The sequence below is a fragment of the Prionailurus viverrinus genome, chromosome C2, assembly GCF_022837055.1.
Source record: "Prionailurus viverrinus isolate Anna chromosome C2, UM_Priviv_1.0, whole genome shotgun sequence".
NCBI lineage: Eukaryota > Metazoa > Chordata > Mammalia > Carnivora > Felidae > Prionailurus > Prionailurus viverrinus.
Window position 1 is genome coordinate 93,453,269 of NC_062569.1, and position 22,798 is coordinate 93,476,066.

A 22,798-nucleotide genomic window follows, 5' to 3' on the forward strand; every position below is an offset into this window, starting at 1 on the left:
AGAAGCTTAAAAATATATTTATTTAAATATATGCTAAACCTTTGTTATACATGATAAAATACCTATATAAAATAAAAATATAACTATAATTAAAATGTATAAAATAATATTATTAAACTTCTATAATAAACCATTTATATATTATATATTAACATATATTTATAATTTGTATTATATATTTGTTTTTATATATGTAATACATAAATATTTGTTTGTTAACAGGTTTAATTGGCTTCCTTTCCTTCTGGACCTGTGTGAGAGTACTTGGAGCAGTGACTGCCATCTGGTGGCAAGCCAGAATCATCACTTTGTGTAATCTAATGGTTACCAGGATGCCCACTCTTGCCTCACATGGTATGCACTGGCATCAGGGCACAAAGAGAGCCTGGAAGGTGTCTGGTGAACGAGCCTAGTGAAATAGCCTTTTACTTCCACCTGAATGGGTTGTTTTCATCCCAGATTCTGAGCCAAGAGCCAGCTCCAAAATGGTGCCTCTGAAGAAAAGATTTGAATTGTTTTTGTGTTTTAGTCTAAGATCTGCTGGTTACCCACCGGCAGATAACCAAGACTGTGAATAAACACACACCAAAAGGGGCATGTGATGTCATGGAGCCTGAAATAAACTGCTCCGAATTGTGTGACAGTTTTCCTGGCCAGGAGCTGGATCGGAGTCCTCTTCATGATCTCTGCAGGACAATTGTAAGTGAGCAGCCATGAGGTATCAGGGCTGTTCAATATACATGTTGTTGTTGTTGTTGTTGTTAGTGGTGGTGGTGCAGTGGTAGTGGTGATGAGGAGGAGGAGGAGGAGGAGGGGGAGGTGGAACAGAAGGAGGAAATGCTTATGCAGGACATGTATTTCCTGGCTTTGGGGATGATGGGACAGTTTGTGTTTGGTCTGTAAAAGAGACTTCATTCCTAACACCTTCTCTTTATTCTGTTCTCAGACCTCTTCCCATTATAGCAGTAAGACCATTTCCTCATTATCTCCTGTTCTCTTGGGTGTTGTTTGGACCTTTCTCAGCTGTGGACTTCTTTTGATAGTCTTCTTTCTTGGCTTCACAATTCGCTGCAGGAATAACAGGTAAGCAGCCCCATACCTAGTTTCTCATCCCCCATAGCCTGAATCGTGAAACCCAGAGGGTTGGTATCATTTTGGCATTGTGAGCTGCTAGGTGGTATCAGCAAAGTTTATCTCCTACTGTGGCATTAAACTATCTGAAAAGTTCCCCTGAAATTGTCCTGGCCTTGCAGTATAATTTCCTCTTGAAGAGAAAGATCTAGTCCAGTATTGTGGCAACTACGACAAGGATATCCAAAGAGGAGAATGAAGAGTCTCTCCTCATAAAGGAAATTATGATCCTTCTGATAAAATTAGTTATTTTGTATATGGCAAACTAAAGTTGAAAACAGCCTAAGTGGGATAAGGTTTCTGAAAAAATAGTGAAGCCCTACTACCTGGCTGTTCTGTTAGATAGTTCCGGCTGGTTAGAAAGTCACTGGCTCATCAGAGTAAGTGTCCAGGACTCCCAAGGCTGGCAAAAGAAAACCAAATGAAGACTGTTTTTGAAGGGACTTGCAAAATTCTGCCTTCACTGCTATTCGATCCTTCCCTCGGGGCCCACTCCATCTCTCCCACATCATTACTCTTTATTCTCATCCTGCCCCCACTGTCTCAGGCTGCCACCTGAGAAGCCCTTTCCAGCTCTCTCTCCGTGGCCCACAGCTGAATTCTGGATGGAGCCCACATCAGATTTCAACAGCTCTCTCAGAGAGGTCAAACTTGTTTGGCACCACTCCAGTGTGACACTTTGTGGTGATCAAATGCGCTCCATTGCTTGGGTTTGGCTCTCGGCTGAGGGTCAGTCAGTTGGATTTGTCTAGGAGGCATTTTGGGGCACCACTGGCCATTTGAGGCATGCAGGACATGGAATTGTTAAACAACAGTGACTTGACCTGCTGTGTCAACCAGAGTATGGCAGTGACTAGTGGCACTCTGAGCTGAGTATGCCCCTAATGCTGCCCTAGACACTTTTCATTCTGTTCCTCAAATACACTAAACTTACTCCCTTCTCAAGGCCTTTCACTTACTGTTTCTTTATATCCCCACTGCCTGACAGTTTTCTCCAGATCTTCCTGTGACTAGTTCCTTCTCATCTTATAGTCCTTGGCTCAAATGACACCTCTCTATATATTTTTTAGAAAATTTTTAGTGTTTATTCATTTTTGAAAGAGAGAGAGAGTGCAAGCAGGGAAGGGGCAGAGAGAGAGGGAGACACAAAGACTGAAACAGGCTCCAAGCTGTCAGCACAGAGCCCAATGTGGGGCTCAAACCCATGAACCATGATTTCATGACCCGAGCCGAAGTCAGATGCATAAACGACTAAGCCACCCAGGCGATCAAATACCACCTCTTCCCTGATCATTCTATTCAAAGTGGTCTGTCTACAGAATGGCCATCCAGCCCCAATGTCTCATTCCATATATTATCACCCTGTTTTATTTTCTTCATAGCAAGTATAACTCTCTGATATTACTGTATTTATTGATTTGCCTGTTTATTGTCTGTATCCCCCACCAGAATATACAGTCTATGAATACAGGGACTTTGTCATGCTCACCACTGTGTCCATCATTCAGAACAGACTCTGAACATTGTAGGTGCTCAGAAAATATATTTTCAGTGATCCTGGGAAGACAGATATTTAAATCCCAATAGTAGCTGCTGCCAGGAGAATGTCTGGGAAAATCATGCATTTCAAAGTTAGAGAATTACAGAGTACAGTCTTTTCAGCTGCAACATATTTCTACAGTGCAAATTAGTAACCAATTGGCAAATTACAAAATAATATCATTGGTTCATATGTTATTTTCCCCCAGCACATTAATGGTTTAAAGCATATAGGGTCAAGCCTTCCTACAATTAAAGAAGGAAGACTTAAGCGAAGAAACTAGTTTAATGGCTTCAAGAACTGGTGTACTTCCTATGTTATGAAGCTATCTGATAAAATTGGAGGAGTAGATGGAGAAGTAGAGAGATATTTCCTACGTGTTTAAAAATAATTGATTGTTGAAGAAAGCAAAGATCCAGAACAGATTTTTAATTTAGATGACAATGTTACCTATTGGAGGTGAATGCCCTCAATACCTACATCTTGTAGATTTCAGGTTGCAAAAATCAACTGTAATCCTGGTACAAATGGTAATGCACATTTGCTGAGTAACTAGTATTTTAATTGGATAATTATTATTTTTATTATTATTTTGGTTGCAAAGTTAAATATGTTTCAACTGCTATGACCCCATACAATTTTTCCCATAATCCATTATTTTTATGCACAGTTTTGTAGAATGCAAGGTTTTTAAAGCATTTATATATCCTGTTAAAATAGGAACACTTGTAAACAGTGTTATAGTAGAAACACATATATTTCTTTCATTCCATTAAAGATTTTGCTGCTGTCTTGTTTGCAGTGGGAGCATGACTTGGGATAAAGAATAAAATATTAAGAGGCACTGTGAATAAAACACATTTTGCAATTAAGTAGCTTACAAGTTCAGACAAGGAAAGATAAAATAACCCAGTTTCAAAGTGCTTTCTTCAATAATAAAATTTGTTCAAAGGTACAGCATCACAGTTAGATGCTTCATTTCATTTCAGTTTTGTGGCCTCTAAATCTGTGATTGTGTGTATGTGTGTAGTGCCAGAGGAAGAAAAATATTTTTTAAATATGTTAATAAATATAATGGTAATGGTCAAGTTCAGTTGCAGATATTACATTTTTGGTAAAATTTTAAAATGTAGTCTACAAGAGAAAATCAGTAAAGATATAGAAGTCTTGGACAACACTATCAACCAACTTGACCTAATTGACATTTATGTAATCCTACATCCAACTGCAGCAGAATACACATTCTTTTCAAGTACACATGGTACATTTACCAAGATAGATCATATTCTAGGCCATAGAAAAAATCTTATTAAATTTAAAAGGATTCAGTTCATACAGAGTATGTTCTCTGACTACAATAGAATTGAATTAGAAATCCATAACAGAAAGAACTCTAGAAAATTTTGAAATATTTGGGAACTAAATAGAGCACTTTAAAGTAACTCATGGTCCAAGAAGAAATCAAAAGAGAAACTAGAAAGTATTTTCAACTGAGTGAAAATGTAAATACCAACATATCAACATTTGTTGGATGCCATTAAAGCAGTACTTATGGGAAAATTATAGCACTAAACTCCATATTGGAAAAGAAGAAAGATCTACTTTATGAAACAACAAAAAAGAGCAAATGAAACCTATTATAAGTAGAAGAAAGGAAATAATAAAAATGAAAGTGGAAATTGATGAAATAGAAAACAAAACAAATCAGAAAACAGCATGAAACCAAAACTCTTTATGGAAATCAATAAAATTGACCAAACCGCTAATTCAAATGATCAGAGGGAAAAAAAGAAGATATTACCCAAATAAGGAAGGTAGAGGTGACATCACCTAATATTAGGAAGATAATGTAATGGTGAGAACAACTATTGTAGGGAGTCTCTAACATGTTCTGCAATGATTTCTGCTTCCTGATAGTCACACTCTTGTGAAATCCCCTCTCACTGAATATGGGCTGGACTTACTGATGCGCTTATTAATGTGATATCACTTTTAGGATAAGGTTACCAAAAGACTGTGGCTTCCTTCTTGGATCTCTCTCACCCTTTCACTTGCTCACTCTGAGGGAGGCCACCTGTCTTGTTGTGTGAGCTGCCCTATGGAGAGGCCCACATGGCAAGGCACTGATATTTCTAGTCTGAACCCAGCAATGACTGAGGCTCACTAACAGCCATGTTAATAAACTTGAAAACAAATCTTCTGAGGCCTGCTAATAGCAATAAGCTTGTAAGCTTATTTTACCCAACTTGAACCTTGGAGGACTGCAGCAATGGCTGGCCCAGTGACTGCATCCTTGTGAGAGATCCGGAGCCAGAGGCACCCAGCTAATCTGTGCCTGTATTGTTGAAGAAATGTTATCAGCTTTACAGAAAATCTTCTGAAATACTGAAAATAATGGACCATTCCCAACTCATTCTATGAGCACAGCATTACCCTGATATCAAAACCTAATAAAGACATTAGAGGAAAAAAGCCCTATAAGTTAATACTCCTCATGACCATAGATCCAAAATTCTAAACAAAAGTTTGGCAAATTGAGTCCAGTGAAATATCAAAAGGATAATACATCATGACAAAGTGAGATTTATCTCAGGAATACAAGGTTGATTTAACATCCAAAGATCAATCAATAAAATTCACCATATTGACCAACATAAAACAATGATTATCTTTCTAGACAGAGAAAAGGCATTTTGAAAAAGATTTAACATACTTTCCTGATAAAGTCTCAACAAACCAGGAATAAAAGAGAACTTCAACCTAACAAAGTACCTCTATGAAAAACCTATAGCTAACACCATTTTTTAATGGTAAAAGACTGATTGTTTTCCCATTAAGATCAGAAACAAAGCGAGATGTCCACTCTCACAACTTTTGTTCAACAATGGAGATTTTAGCCAGTGTAATTAAGATTAAGAAAAATAAATAGAAGTTACCTGGTTGTGTATGTAAAAAATTCAATAGAATCTATTCTTTAAAGAACTACTAGAACTAATAAATGAGTTTAGCAAGGTTGCAGTTTACAAGATCAAGGTATAAAAATCAACTGTATTTCTAAATACTAAAACCAGAAAATTGAGAAGTGAAAATAAATGCAATGCCGTTTATAATAGCACCAAAAATAAGAAATCTTTAGGGATAAATCTAACAATGTGTAATACTTGTATACTGAAAACTACAAAACATTGCTAATCTAAGAAATAATGTGAAATACTTACATGCTGAAAACTATAAAACTGCTGCGAGAAATTAAATCTTAAATAAATGGAGAAATACCATGCTCATGGGTTGAAAGATTCAATATTGTTAATTCTCTCTTAATTGATCTATAGACTAAGCCCAATTACAGTCACAACCCTAGCTGGCATTTTTTTGTATAAATTGACAAGCTAGTTCTAAAATTAATGCAGAAATATGGAGGACATAGAATAGCCAAAACAACTTTATAAAATAGAATAAATTCTACTCCTGAAACCAATATTACAGTATATGTTAACTAATTTAAATTTAAATGAAATCTTGGAAAGAAAAAAAAAAAGAATAAATAAAAGAATAAAGTTGGAGGACACCTGATTTTAAGACTTATTATAAATCTATAGTAATGAAGGTTGTTTGGTACTAGATAGAAATAGACATATATATCAATAAAACAGAATAGCATTCAGAAATAACCTACATATATAAGGGAAACAGCTTTTCAACAAAGGTACAAAAGCAAGTCAGTAGAGAAGGGACAATCTTTTCAAAAAATGGCCCTGGCACAATTGGATATCCACATGCAAAAATGAACTGATATATATCTTGCACCACATTCAGAAATTAACTCAAAATGGATCATAGATCTATCAAACCTAAAACTGTAAAACTTGTCTAAGAAAATATAAGAAAAATGTTGTGACTTTGGAATAAGCAAAGATTTTATAGATATAACACTAAGAGCATAAACCATAAAAGAAAACATTGATAAATTGGACAATAAAAATTTAAACCCTCTTCTAAAGAAAATCTTAAGAAAATGAGAGAAAGAAACAGACTGAAAGAAAATATTTGCAAATCATGTATCTAATAAAAACTTATATCCAGGTTACTGAGAACTCAATAATAAGAAAACAATAATCCAGTTTTTCAAATGAGTGAAAAATTTGAAGAGACACTTCAAAAAAGAGTACACATGAATGGCAAATACGCATATGAAAAGAGATTGTCAACACCATTTAGTCATTAGGGAAAAGCAAATTTAAACCACAATTAAATGCCACTGCACACTTATTACAATGGCTACAATTTTTAAAAACTGACTAGGCCAAGTAATTGCTCAGTTCATAAAATGGTTTTATCCAGTAAAAAAAAAAAACAAAAAAAAACAAAAAAAACGAATTACTGATACTTGGAACAGCATGAATGAATCTCAAAATAATTATTCTGAGGAAAAGAAGCCAGGCAAAAAAAAAAAGTTGCATACCATATAATTGAATTATAAAAAATTCTAGAAAATTAAACCGACCTGTTGTTAATTAATCTGTGGTGACAGAAATCAGATGAGTGGTTACCTGCAGATGGGTGGGAGGTGGCACCGATGAGCAGGAAGGAGGAACTACAAAGGGACATGTAGAAACTTTGGGGGATGATGGATATGTTCATTACCTGGATTGTGGTAAGTATTTCACTGATATATACATATATCAAAACTTACCAAATCCTGTACCTTAATTATGTACAGTTTATTACATGGCAGTTGTATTTGATACAGCTATTTCTTTTTTTTTTAATTTTTTTTTAACGTTTTTATTTATTTTTGGGACATAGAGAGACAGAGCATGAACAGGGGAGGGGCAGAGAGAGAGGGAGACACAGAATCGGAAACAGGCTCCAGGCTCGGAGCCATCAGCCCAGAGCCTGACGCGGGGCTCGAACTCACGGACCGCGAGATCGTGACCTGGCTGAAGTCGGACGCTTAACCGACTGCGCCACCCAGGCGCCCCTGATACAGCTATTTCAAAATGTAGTCTACAAACATTCTTATTTTTTCTGAGAAGGTTCTCATGAAGGAAAAAAAGTACACCATATCTGGTGTCCTTCAAAGGGCTCTGCTAGGTGACCTAAAACCCATATGATAACTGTGCTAGATATGAATGACTATTATGAGAGAATACATTCTTTTTTTTCTAGATTCCTCTTGTAGTTCAATAAGGACCAGAATCACTTAACTTGGAGCAAAGTAGATATTTCAGGTCCAGAGGATCTCCTCATGCCTCTTATGTAATGCAGAAAATAAGGACAATGTCAGAAATTCTGTGTGAAGCTAAACTTGTTCAATTAGAGGACTTTTATTCCAAGAGCTTATCTCACTGTCACTTGCAATAAGGAGTATAGATATTAGTTGTTATTTACCTATTGTTATTTCTCAGAATTGAAAGTGTCATTTGCCCAATAATCCTGAATATCTTGCATTTTATTTCCTGGGAAATCAAGAAATGTGAAGAATAAGAATTGTGTAGGGATGAGCTTTTGCTCTACTTGGAGGTTAACAAGTTAACCTGTTACTATCTTATAGATGCTAGCAAAAGACATAAGAGGCTCAGAGACAGAGTACTTCATTATTCATGGCAAAAGCACTAGTCAGAGCTTCATGTTGCGTTTGTGCTGGTTCCCATGCCCCGAACTCCTGTGAGGATGATGCAGAGCCCATATGGAAGCTTGAACAGATAGGAGGCTGCCATGAAAGGAGAGGAATCTGAATCTGGGGGATTCCCCACTTTTATAGTGAGTCATAACAGTCCTGGTCTTTGTCTGGGTGGAGATGTTACTTCAGTAAATATTTGCTGAGCTAAACACCTACTGTGCTCAGGATTCAGTGTAAAATGTAATTTAAGTGTTCCTGGGAGCTTCAAATGTATTACCTAGGTGGAAAAACATGAACAAGTCCAAAAAATACATCCTGGGACTTTTTTTAAAATAGCTTTTCAAAAAAAGAATGCCTTGCTGCAGGCATAGCTATGCTCTTTTCATATTGATTGTTTCAAGTCTGCCTTCTTTGTGGCTTGAGTAATTGGAGCTGAAGGGAAGGTGACAGGGAAGAAAGGAAAACAATACTGATCTTGTTGGCTATGAGAAAATTTGCACTGATACTGTGCCCTACAAATATTTCTGGTATCTTCTCTACAATCCTTAGTTTGATGGTTACTGGCCAAGAAGGAAGAGCCAGTCAGGCCTAGAATAAATGCCACTCGTATAGCTGATTTGGGGAGAGGTTTGCAGGGCCAAGGAGTGAAGTGAGGCAGAGACAGGAGTAGATATTGCAAGAACTTATCCAAAAAGAAAGCTAAGGTTCACGGTTGGGGGGAAAAAAGGTGTCTGCCATCACTTCCAAAAAATTGAGCATAGAGCCAAAAGTAAATGGTATATCATGAAATCAAAAGCCACTGGCATGCAGGAATGGTGCTGAAAAAGAGGTGAGGAACAGAAATAAGGTGGCAAGATCTAGGATTATAAACAGAGATGCGATTTTATTAGGTACAGGCTGGAAGATGAAATAGGGGTGATTCAGCATAAGTTAATGAGGATCAGGGTTAATGGGTAAGATTATTTTCTACACAGCCCTCTGACGCTGTTTGTCCATCCTGTAGTCAGTCCTAAATCACTATGACCCCTAGATGAAGTTGACACACTCCTGCTTTGTGCACCCATTGTGGAGTTAAACACATTATTGACCCATCACAGCTTCCTGGATTGGAAGAAGAGCACTATCTTCCTTAGCAGATAATGAGCTCCTTGAGTTTAAGACCACATCTTATTCATCTCTGTATCTCCATTGTGCCTGGACTATACTCCATGTTTCCTGAATGATCAAATTAAATGGGCTAGAATATAGACTATGACAATAAAGGTAAGTTCTTAGAAGATGGATGTTTCCATCCTTTAACTTTAATACAGTAGCAATTCTACATAAAATTATGTCACAAGTAAGCAATTGCTTTCCATCGTCCTTTTCTCTTTCATGGTGTTTGTTTCCCACAGAAGCCCAAGGAATTACATCCAGAGCCTCAGTTTCCCATTGCTTCTTGTTGTGGGGTCTCATTCTAAACTATCCTTTTTGTCTTCTCATACCATTAAAATCTGCTTTTGATGCCCTATTGGCAACAGAGTGCTGTATTTTTAGAAAGCCTTCTCGAGTAGCCAAAAAATCCCTTCCCTTGTAGACCTTGCTTTGCTACAAAAGTGAGCAGGCAATAAACAAAATAGTAAAGTGAACTGTCAAATATATGGAATGTTCATGACAAGTGCAGGAAAGAAAAGTAAAACAGGGAAAGTGAATGGGGAATATCAGGGTGGTAGCTGCTATTTTAGAGTTTGGTCAGGGAAGGACTCACTGAGAAGGTAACATTTGAGTATGAATTTGAAAGGCATAAGAAGCAAGGCATGAGGTGAAGACCATTCCATGCAGAGGGAAAAGAATATGCAAAGGTCATGAGGATGGAGCATACCTAGTGTTCAGGGAAAAGCAAGGAGGCCATTGTGGCTGGAGCTGAGTAAATGAAGCAAAGAGTAGGAAAAGATGAGGTCTGAGAGGTAACAGGGGCCAACTCATGTAAGGTTTTGTAGGTCAATGTAATGACTTGGGCATTACTCCAAGTGTTACAGGGAGCCATTGTGAGATTTGGAACTGAGGAATGACATGATATGACCTGACTTACTTTTAACAGGAAAACTGGCTGTTTTATTGAGAATAGACCTTTTATTGAGAATAGACACTTGAAAAGGTGCCTGTAGCACTCCCTTAAATAAAGTCATGTTCCTTGGGTACTTTAATTCAAGAACAGAAATAGCTAGAAGTGGAGTTTAAGACAGCTTAAGTAGCCCTCAAAATGGCATAAGCCAATTGCCTGTGACATATCACCTACTGATTCTATTCTCTGATTGAACTCTATTAACACACTAGGAAAAGATATGCAGTATCTCTACATATAAAGTAATAATACATTTTTGAGAGAAGTTAAAGAAGTTCTAAATAAATAAAAGATATATAATGCTTATAGAATAGAAGACTCAATATTGTGTAGATATAATTTCTCCCCAGATTGATATATGGATTCATTATAATTACAATAAATATCCAACTTTTTCCTTTTCTGGTGAAACTCAATAAGCTGATTCTCAAATATACATGGAGATTCAAAGGGCCAAAAATAGTCTGGAAAAAAAAATGGACAAGGTGAGAGGATTTCCACTTTGGGATATTAAGATTTATTAAAAAGCTAGTAATTAATACATGCTAAGTATGCTTTTGGGGTAAGACAGACCCAACGGAGCAGAATAGAGAGAATCCAGAAAGGGCCAAGTGTGTATGGGAACGTTTTAATAAATGGTGCTGAGTCAGTTGGCTGTCCATATGGGGGGGAAAATGCAACTTGAATCTAACCTCAGTAAAATCATCTGCTGGTGGACTATAGATCAAAATGCAAAAGTCAAACAATGAACTTCAGAAAAATAATATAGGAGAATATCTTCATAAACTTAGGACGGAAAAATGTCTTAAATAGAATACAAAAGCACTATTCATAAAAGGAAAGATTGTTAAATTGTTCTATGTAAATGTTAATAATATCTTCTGTTCACTAAAAAACATCACCAAGAGAGGAAAAAGCAAGCCGTAGAATGGAGAATATATTTACAATGCATATGTCATCAAAGGATTTTTATCCAGAATAAAGGACTACAAACAGATAGGAAAGGCACAGAGAACACAATTGTTTTTAATGAGCAAAAGGTATGAACAGCCACTTTATTAAAAAATATATCCAGATAGCCAATAAACAATTGAACAAGTGTTCGACTTCATTGGTCATCAGGGAAATGCAAAGTACAGCCACAGTGAGATAATACTGCATAGTCACTAGAATGTCTACAATTAAAAAAAAAAAAGACAAAACCAAGTGTTGGGAAGGATGGGGAACATCTGGAATTCTCATGCATTGTTGTGGGAGTATACAATGTAATAATCATTTCAAAAAACAGAATCTACGAAACAACATATTCATACCCTAAGTCACAGCAATTCTAGCAAAAATTGCATACATATATTCACTGAAATACATGTTCTAGAATTTTCTGGACAGAACTATTTCTGATAGGCCCAAACTATAAACTCCTTAACTGCCCATCAATAGTTTAGTGTCTAAACACATCATGGTATATTTAATGATTGCCCACTATCCAACCATAAGAATAAACAATCTATAACTACATGCAACAATACAGATGACTCAGAGAAATAATGTCAAGCAAAAGAAACCAGGCACAAAGATTAGACTCTTCATGGTTCTACTTATATGAAGTACAAAATGATACAAATTTAATCTATGATATTAGAAGTCCAGATCATAGTTACCCTGGAGGTTGAGGGAGATGATGAGAAGGGAGCAAGAGGAAGCCTTCTGGAACACTGGTAGTGCTTGCTCATTTCTTAACCTGATGCTGGTTACACAGGTGTGTCCGTTTTCAAAAATACACTGAATTTTATACTTATATACACTTTATGTTTATTTTTCTTCAATAAAAGTTTTAAAAATTATCTTTGAGTTTCCTAAAAAAATGAAACATCTGAAAGGAAGATACATACCAGTTTATCAACAGAGACAGCACTATTTTTTAATAGTTTCTAGAAAAAATTCTCCCTTTTATATCATGGACATTGTGGTGAGAATGGATAGGTTTACTGTAAATGCAAAGGTCAGTTGCTTAAGATTTTTTTATGGCACCGGGGCACCCGGGTGGGTCAGTTGATTAAGCATCTGACTTTGGCTCAGGTCATAATCTCATGGTTCATGAGTTCGAGCCCTGCATTGGGCTCTGTGCTGACAGCTCAGAGCCTGGAGCCAGCTTCAGATTCTGTGTCTCCCTGTCTCTCTCTGTCCCTCCCCTACTCCTGCACGCTCTCTCTCTTTCTCTCAAAAATAAATAAACATTAAAAAAATTAAAAAAAAAAGACTTTATGGCACTATTGCTAATAGTCAAAATATAAAATAAAAATTTCTTTTTATCAAGAAGACATCAGTAAATGGTGCCAAAAACACAAGCAGCAAAAGAAAAATACATTCAATGTCATCCAAATTAAAAATTATGTGCTTCAAAACACAATTAAGAAAACTAAAATAACTCACAGAATGGGAGAAAATATTTTCAAATCATAGTTCTTATAAGGGACTTGTATCTAGAATATATAAAGAATGCTTACAAGTCAATAATACAAAGACAAATAACCAGTTTTAAAATGAGCAAAGAATTTGAATAGTGTTTTCTCCAAAGAAGATCTATAAATGGTGAATAGGGACATAAAAAGATGTTTGATATCATTAGCCGTGAGAGAAATGCAAATCAAAACCACAATGAGATATCACTTAATGCCCCCCTAACATGGCTAGAATTTTAAAAGGCAGAGGAAAAACAACTGTTTGCAAGGAAGTGGAGAAATTGGAACCTCATATACTGCTGGTGGGAATGTAAAATGGTGCAACTGATACAGAAAATAATTTGGCAGTTCCTCCAAATGTTAAATGCAGAATTACAATATGAGCAAGGAATTAGATAATTAAGTACATACTCAAGAAAATGAAAACATATGTTCACACAAAAACTTGTACATGGATGTTCACAGCAGCATTCATAATAGGCCAAAAGCAGAAACAATCCAAATGTCCCTCAACTGATGAATGGATTAATGAAATGCTATATCCATGTAATGAAATGTTATTCAACAATTAAAAAAAAAAAAGGAAACCCTGATTCATACTACAACATGGACCAACCTTGAAACCATTATGTTAAGTGAAAGAAGACAATCACAAAAGACTATAAATTGTATAGTTCCAAATATGAAATGTCCATAATAGATAAATCTATAGAGACAGAAAGTAGATGAGTGGTTGCTTAGGGCTGAGAAAAAGCAAATTAAAACTATGAGATTTACAGGGTGCCTGGGTGGCTCAGTCGGTTAAGCGTCCGACTTCAGCTCAGGTCATGATCTCGCGGTCCGTGAGTTCGAGCCCCACGTCGGGCTCTGTGCTGACAGCTCAGAGCCTGGAGCCTGTTTCGGATTCTGTGTCTCCCTCTCTCTCTGACCCTCCCCCATTCATGCTGTCTCTCCCTGTCTCAAAAATAAATAAACATTAAAAAAATTTAAAAAAAAAACTATGAGATTTACAATAAATGGCTTAATATTTTAAATTTAAAATGTTAAGGATATGAAGCTATGAAATTCTCATTGGTACAAATTTGTACAACCACTCTGGAAAATAATTTGACTTATCTTTAAAATTAACAACACATATATCTTATGAGCCAACAAATCCACTTCTAAATTATACCCAGGAGAATTGTAAGCACATTTGTACCAAGAGTTGTATAAAGAATATTCACAGTAATATTATTTGTAATCACCCCAAATGTCTTTCAGTAGTAGAAAGAATAAATAAGTCTTGGTATATTCTTGCAATGGAATACTATACAGCAATGAAAATGACAAGTTCCAGAAGAATCTCACAAACATCAAATTTAAAAGCCATCCACAAAGGAGCATGTGCTATATGGATCATCTATAAAATTCAAAACCAAGCATAACTAAAGTATAGTGTTGAAAGTCAAGATAGTGGTTTGCCTTTAGGGAAAAAGAATAATGATTGTGAGTGGAGATTTTGAGATGGTGTAATGTTTTCTTTCTTTCTTTTTAATTTAATTTTTTATGCTTTAAAATTTACATCCAAATTAGTTAGCATATAGTGAAACAATTATTTCAGGAGTAGATTCCTTAATTCCCCTTACCCTTTTAGCCCATCCCCCCTCCCACAACCCCTCCAGTAACCCTCAATTTGTTTTCCATATTTATGAGTCTCTTCTGTTTTGTCCCCCTCCCTGTTTTTATATTATTTTTGTTTCCCTTCCCTTATGTTCATCTGTTTTGTCTCTTAAAGTCCTCATATGAGTGAAGTCATATGATTTTTGTCTTTCTCTGACTAATTTCACTTAGCATAATACCCTCCAGTTCCATCCATGTAGTTGCAAATGGCCAGATTTCATTCTGATTGCCGAGTAATACTCCATTGTATGTATGTATGTATGTATGTATGTATGTATGTGTGTGTGTGTGTGTATATATATATATATATATATATACACATACATATACATATATATACATACACACATATATATGTGTATATATATATATACATATATATATATATATATATGTATATACATATATATATCTTCTTTATCCATTCATCCATCAATGGACATTTGGGCTCTTTCCATACTTTAGCTATTGTTGATAGTGCTGCTGTAAACATGAGGTACATGTATCCCTTCAAAACAGCACACCTGTATCCTGTGGATAAATGCCTAGTAGTGCAATTGCTGGGTCGTAAGGTAGTTCTATTTTTAGTTTTTTGAGGAACCTCCATACTGTTTTCCAGAGTGGCTGCACCAGCTTGCATTGCCACCACAATGCAAAAGAGATCCTCTTTCTCTGCATCCTCACCAACATCTATTGTTGCCTGAGTTGTTAATGTTAGCCATTCTGACAGGTATAAGGTGGTATCTCATTGTGGTTTTGATTTGTATTTCCCTGATGATGCGTGATGTTGAGCATTTTTTCATGTGTTGGTTGGCCATCTGGATGTCTTCTTTGGAAAAGTGTCTATTCATGTCTTTTGCCCATTTCTTCACTGGATTATTTGTTTTTTGGGTGTTGAGTTTGATAAGTTCTTTATAGATTTTGGATACTAACCCTTTATTTGATATGTCATTTGCAAATATCTTCTCCCATTCTGTCGGTCACCTTTTAGTTTTGCTGATTGTTTCCTTTGCTGTGCAGAAGCTTTTTATTTTGATGAGGTCCCAGTAGTTCATTTTTGCTTTTGTTTCCCTTGCCTCTGGAGACGTGTTGAATAAGAAGTTGCTGCAGGCAAGATCAAAGAGGTTTTTGCCTGCTTTCCCCTCGAGGATTTTGATGGCTTCCTGTCTTACATTGAGGTCTTTCATCCATTTTGAGTTTATTTTTGTGTATGGTGTAAGAAAGTGGTCCAGGTTCATTCTTCTGCATGTCACTGTCCAGTTTTCCCAGTATCACTTGCTGAAGAGACTGTCTTTATTCCATTGGATATTCTTTCCTGCTTTGTCAAAGATTAGTTGGCCATACATTTGTGGGTCCATTTCTGGGTTCTCTGTTCTATTCCATGGATCTGAGTGTCTGTTCTTGTGCCAGTACCATACTGTCTTGATGATTACAGCTTTGTAGTATAGCTGGTTGAAGTCTGGGATTGTAATGCCTCCTGCTTTGGTTTTCTTTTTCAAGATTGCTTTGGCTATTCGGGGTCTTTTCTGGTTCCATACAAATTTTAGGATTATTTGTTCTAGCTCTGTGAAGAATGCTGGTGTTACTTTGATAGGGATTGCATTGAATATGTAGATTGCTTTGGGTAGTATTGACATTTTAACAATATTTTTTCTTCCTATCCAGGAGCATGGAATCTTTTTCCATTTCTTTGAGTCTTCTTCAATTTCTTTCATAACCTTTCTATAGTTTTCAGTGTATAGATTTTTCACCTCTTTGGTTAGATTTATTCCTAGGTATTTTGTGGTTTTTGGTGCAACTGTAAATGGGATCGGTTCCTTGATTTCTCTTTCTGTCGCTTCATTGTTGGCGTATAGGAAAGCAATCGATATCTGTGCATTGATTTTATATCCTGCAACTTTTCTGAATTCATGAATCAGTTCTGGCAGCTTTTTGGTGGAATCTTTTGGGTTTTCCATATGGAGTATCATGTCATCTGCGAAGAGTGAAAATTTGACCTCCTCCTGGCCAATTTGGATGCCTTTTATTTCTTTGTGTTGTCTGATTGCAGAGGCTAAGACTTCCAATACTGTGTTGAATAACAGTGGCGGGAGTGGACATCCCTGTCTTGTTCCTGACCTTAGGGGGAAAGCTCTCAGTTTTTCCCCATTGAGGATGATATTAGTGTTGGGTCGTTCATATATGGCTTTTATGATGTCGAGGTATGCTCCTTCTGTCCCTACTTTCTTGAGGGTTTTTATGATGCTGTATTTTGTCAAATGCTTTCTCTGCCACTATTGAGAGGATCATATGGTTCTTGTCCTTTCTTTTATTGATGTGATGAATCACGTTAATTGTTTTTGCAGATATTCAACCAGCCCTGCATCCCAGGTATAAATCCCACTTGGTTATGGTGAATAATTTTTTTAACGTATTGTTGGATCCAGTTGGCTAATATCTTGTTGAGGATTTTTGCATCCATGTTCATCAGGGAAATTGGTCTATAGTTCTCCTTTTTAGTGGGGTCTCTGTCTGGTTTTGGAATCAAGGTAATGCTGGCTTCATAGAAAGAATTTGGAAGTTTTCCTTCCATTTCTATTTTTTGGAACAGTTTCAAGAGAATAGGTGTTAATTCTTACTTAAATATTTGGTAGAATTCCCCTAGAAAGCCATCTGGCCCTGGACTCTTGTATTTTGGCAAGTTTTTGATTACTAATTCGATTTCCTTACTGGTTATGGGTCTGTTCAGATTTTTTATTTCTTCCTGTTTCAGTTTTGGTAGTGTATATGTTTCTAGGAATTTGTCCATTTCTTCCAGATTGCCCATTTTATTGGCATATAATTGCTCGTAATATTCTCTTATTATTGTTTTTATTTCTGTTGTGTTGGTTGTGATCTCTCCTCTTTCATTCTTGATTTTACTTATTTGGGTCCTTTCCTTTTTCTTCTTGATCAGACTGGCTAGTGGTTTGTGAATTTTGTTAATTCTTTCAAAGAACCAGCTTCTGGTTTCATTGATCTGTTTTACTGGGTTTTGTTGTTGTTGTTGTTGTTTCAATAGTATTAATTTCTGCTCTAATCTTTATTATTTCCTGTCTTCTGCTGGTTTGGGGTTTTAATTGCTGTTCTTTTTCCAGCTCCTTAAGGTGTAAGGTTAGGTTGTGTATCTGAGATCTTTCTTCCTTCTTTAGGAAGGCCTGGATTGCTATATACTTTCCTCTTATGACTGTCTTTGCTGCATCCCAGAAGTTTTGGGTTGTGGTGCTATCATTTTTACTGACTTCCATATACTTTTTAATTTCCTCTTTAACTGCTTGCTAGCCCATTCATTCCTTAGTAGGGTGTTCTTCCGTCTCCAAGTATTTGTTACCTTTCCAAATTTTTTCTTGTGGTTGATTTCAAGTTTCATAATGTTGTGGTCTGAAAATATGCACGGTATGATCTCGATCTTTATGTAATTACTTAGGGCTGATTTCTGTCCCAATATATGGTCTATTCTGGAGAACGTTCCATGTGCATTGGAGAAGAATGTATGTTCTGCTGCTTTAGGATGAAATGTTCTGAATGGTCCAGTGTGTCATTCAAAGCCATTGTTTCCTTTTTGATTTTTTGATTAGATGATCTGTCCATTGTTGTGAGTGGGGTGTTGAAGTCTCCTACTATTATGGTATTACTATCGATGAGTTTCTTTATGTTTGTGATTAATTGATTTATATACATCGGTGCTTTCACATTTGGCACATAAATGTTTACAATTGTTAGGTCTTCTTGGTCTATAGACCCCTTGATTATGATATAATGCCCTTCTGCATCCCTCGATGTGATGTTTTCTTTCTTAATGCTGGTGATAGTTACATAGATATATCCTTTGTGATAATTGAACTAAATATTTATAATTTGTACACTTAAAAATGCCTTTCCTAGCCCAAGATTATTAAACAAAAACAGAAATGTTCAACCTGTCAGGGATCTACAATTATAAGAATCATGAATAGGTAGTAGTCATATATTCAGAGGGTTGTTGAACATGAGGATAGTGTCAGCTCCCAAATATCTTCTTTACATAATATCAAATGTCCACCTGTGTTCAACTGCTTCACCATAATAGCCTTTCTTACTTTGCCCAGATTACTGCATCAAGATTTATTAAGTTTTCTGGTTTCCTTTGCTTTCATAAATGTAGCTGAGCATCAAAATTTCACATAATTTGGGTGCTAACAAGATTAGAAAGTATCATGATATTAATCAGTTTTTTATCCTATTCTATGCCTTATTCCATCTCCATCCCACTAAAAAGCTTGCTTTTTGGGAAGGGGGGTGTGTCAGATGGTAAACGTTTTTCAGGCATTTTGAATTCTACCATTTCAGTGGTGAAAGATGCTATTCTTTCGTGTGTGTGTGTGTGTGTGTGTGTGTGTGTGTGTGTGTGTGTGTGTTGGGAGGAGGTGAGGCTCAGGATGCTAATCTATGCACACTGACCTTTGTTTCTATCTGACTGAGCAGATGTAGGAATTAATCATTGTCACTCCTGGATGCTGTGGCTGCAGCTGTCCCCCACTGCCTTTCTGCCCTGTTAGATTTATTAGTGTATTTTGTTTGCTAGAAAACATGCCTCAGCACAGAAGAACTGGCAAATTAGAGAAGCTTATCCGTGAATATAATTTTATAGAAACATGTTGTTTTTTCCTACACATCTGTACCTAGACTGTACATGAACAGAGTCAAGAAAATAGCAGAGAAGAGGAAGGCTGGCAAGCTGGACCGAGATGCAGCTTCAAGATTTGTGAAAAATGTCCTTTGGTGTTTATTTATTTTTGACAGACAGAGCAAGAGAGAGAGTGTGAGAAAGAGAGTGCAGGCAAGCGGGGGAGGGGCAGAGAGAGGTGGGGACAGAGGATCTGAAGCAGGCTCTGTGTTGACAGTAAAGAGCCTGATGCAGGGCTTAGTCTCACAAATCATGAGATCATGATGATTCAACTGAGACAAAGTTGGACGCTTAACCAACTGAGCCACCCAGGTGCCCCGACAAATGCCCTTTGGGAACCAAAACCTAAAAATGCATCCAAAGTTGTCAATAAAGGAAGAAGTAAAACTTAACCTTTTGGTTTTAATGGACACATATTGGAAAAGTGTATCATTTTTATTGTTTTCCACAAAATAGATGATTATGTGGCAATGCAAGGTTTAAATGTATTCCTTATTGAATTCATATATAAAATTTACATTTTAAACTTGTAATGCTAAATATTTTGCCCCAGAAAGATTGCTATCTTCATTGATTTTCCTCTGAACTCTTTTTTTTAATTATTTTTTTTAACGTTTATTTATTTTTGAGACAGAGAGAGACAGAGCATGAACAGGGGAGGGGCAGAGAGAGAGGGAGACACAGAATCTGAAATGGGCACCAGGCTCTGAGCTGTCAGCACAGAGCCCGACGCGGGGCTTGAACTCACAGACCGTGAGATCATGACCTGAGCCAAAGTCGGATGCTTAACCGACTGAGCCACCCAGGCGCCCTTCCTCTGAACTCTTTAAAAGAAGAAAAATAGAAAAGAAAAAAAGACTGGTAATATTGTTTATGTAACTCCTTGAGAAATTATTTCCCATCTTGAGAAATTTCATATTAGATCAATGTCCTACAATTACAAAGAACTGTCTTCTAAACTCTAAACTCTTCTTTTTGCAACCAGCCCCCCTTAACTCCCAACTATCAGTTTAGTGCCACTCCCAGAATCTGGGCATACTTTGGCCCTAGGCACATGAAAATAAGTGTTCTAAATTAGTACTAAATTCATTTTATAGCAGGCCCCACTACAACCTTCAGAACATAATTAACACTCTCTAGACCCCAAGAATCCCTGCTACATAGATATCCGTGCAGCCTCACCAAATCTAACCCCTAAAGATACACCAGCAGGGATGGATATCAAAGTAGCCACGCCCTTTTGGATATTGGGAGTTACCTCTAAATTTAGTATAAATTTCTAGGGCCTGGTCTATCTGTTTCTATTCTCCCCCTTTATCAGGTCAGCATGCTCTGGTTCAGAGGGTTGGGGGTGGGGGGGTGAGCAGCCAGTGACTATTCAGAGTCTATTCCTTTCTGGTGGCCCACTGCCTGCCAGAATCCTAGACCTCAGTCTTAGACATGTACATTAGCCTGCATCTCTCTGATACCAATCCCTCACTCACTGGGATTTCTGCTTATTTTGTGCACTCTCTGACCTTGCTTGATTCTCTCTCTCAATTTATTTCTTTATTGACTCTTCCTCAGAATGATCTGGTTTTAGACATCCTCGTATGTTCAATCCCTAAATTACCACTACGGCCTTTACTTTGATGCTCTCAGTATCTGGCTTATGTGTCTTAATCTTATGGCCTGGGCTCCTGAATTCAAACTCCTCTGGCATAACTTCTTCAGCCACAATTTGAGTCCCAATTCTGACAGTGTTTCTGTCTCTGATAGTAATACCAAGCACCTTATTAAGAGAAGATAGATATTTAAAAAACAGGGAGGGTGCCTGTGTGGCTCAGTAGTTTAAGTGTCTGACTCTTGACTTCGGCTCGGGTCATTATCTCACAGCTCATGAGATTGAGCCCCGTGTCAGACTCTGTGCTGACAGCATGGAGCTTGCTTGGGGTTCTTTCTCTGTGCCCCTCCCCAACTCATGTGCATGCACACACGGTAATTCTCTCTCTCTCTCTCTCTCTGTCTCTCTCACTCTCACTCTCTGTCTCTCTCAGAATAAATAAACCTAAAAAGAAAAGAAGATAGGTTAATCCTCTAGATGTCAATCTTAGTGATTGGGTCCACCTCTCAGGTAAAGAGAAACAAGTAAACCAAATGTCCATCAACAGATAAATAGATAAACACAACGTACTATATACATATAATGGAATATTATTCAGGCTTAAATGGAAGGAAGTTCTGACACATGCTACATCATGGATAAAACTTGAGGACTTTATATTAAGTGAAATAAGCCAATCACAAAAGATAAATACTGTATGAATTCACTTATATGTGGTATCTAGCATAATCAGACTCAAAGAAATGGAAAATAGAATGGTGGTTGCCATGTACTGGGGAGAGGGAGAAATGGGGAATTATTGTTTAATGGGTACAGAGTTTCAGTTAATGTTCAGTTAATTGTTGTTTAATGGGTATAGAGTTTCTGTTTTGCAAAATGAAAAAGTTCTGGAGATTGGTTGCACAACAATATGAATATGCTTAATACTAATGAACTGTACACTTAAAAATGGTTAGGATCATAATTTTTATGGTTATTTTATTGTATGTAATTTTACTGTATTTTGCCACAATTAATATTTTTTTTTAATTTTAAAGACAAAGAAAGAAAAACTCCTATTAGTAATAACTCATTTTGATCATATAATCTATTACAGGACCATTTCCTATTTTTTATTGCCCATACCATCTCTTAGGAGATAATGATCGTTCTTAAATCACTGCCTGTTTTGTGACCTTGTTACTTTATTTTTCATGTCCCAATTTGCATATCTGAATCTTTGATATCTTCTCTTTCAAGTATTCCAGGATTTCATTTTGCCTTACTCAAGATCTCTTAATGATTTTGTAAGTTTTTTCACATCCCCATTGGCCTTCCCCTTTCCAGGCTGCAGAATGATCTATCCTCATTCAATAAAGACCCTGCCATTCCACTTTTCCTTCTCTAGAATTTATTTATATTCCTTATATGACCAAAGCCAGATGTTTTATTCTGGTACATTATGAGACTTTACTCTTGACTTTAGATTCTCAGAAGAAAAGGGAGGAGGTGACTTAGTTTTGTGTGAGACTTACAACAAACAGTAGGACAATAGAAATGTTATTGGCAAAGGGAGTCTTACTCAAATCTCTATGGGTAAGCATTTCTTAGATATATAAGATAATAATGGGAATATACTTGTTCTCTTTTTCTTTTGCTATATAATTCACATACCATGAAACTCACATCTTAAAGTATATAATTCAGTAGTTTTTATTTCATTCACAAGATTGGGCAATCATCACCACTGTCCAATTCCAGATCATTCATTACCCCAAAAAAGAAACCTCATACCCATTAGCAGTCTCTCCCCATTCCTTCCTCCTTGCAAGCCTCTAGCAACTCCTGGTCTCTTTTCTGCCTATATAGATTTGCCTAATCTGGGCCATACATACAACTGGAATTATATAACATGAGGCCTTATTTTCTGCCTCTATAGATTTGCCTAATCTGGACCATACATATCATTGGAATTACACAACATGTGGCCCTTAGTGTCTGGCCTATTTC

The 22,798-nt window shown here is 36.6% G+C and overlaps 1 protein-coding gene across 1 annotated transcript in view; it reads left to right on the forward strand.

Annotated features, from left to right (window-relative positions):
• The first annotated feature begins 528 nt into the window (after positions 1-528).
• GPR156 (G protein-coupled receptor 156) overlaps positions 529-22,798 on the forward strand; it is a 69,414-nt gene continuing 47,144 nt past the window's right edge. The window contains exons 1-2 of the mRNA XM_047874104.1: positions 529-699; positions 947-1,083. Coding sequence (XP_047730060.1) covers positions 607-699; positions 947-1,083 — 230 coding nt within the window. The 5' untranslated portion in view covers positions 529-606. The remainder of the gene's footprint in view (positions 700-946; positions 1,084-22,798) is intronic.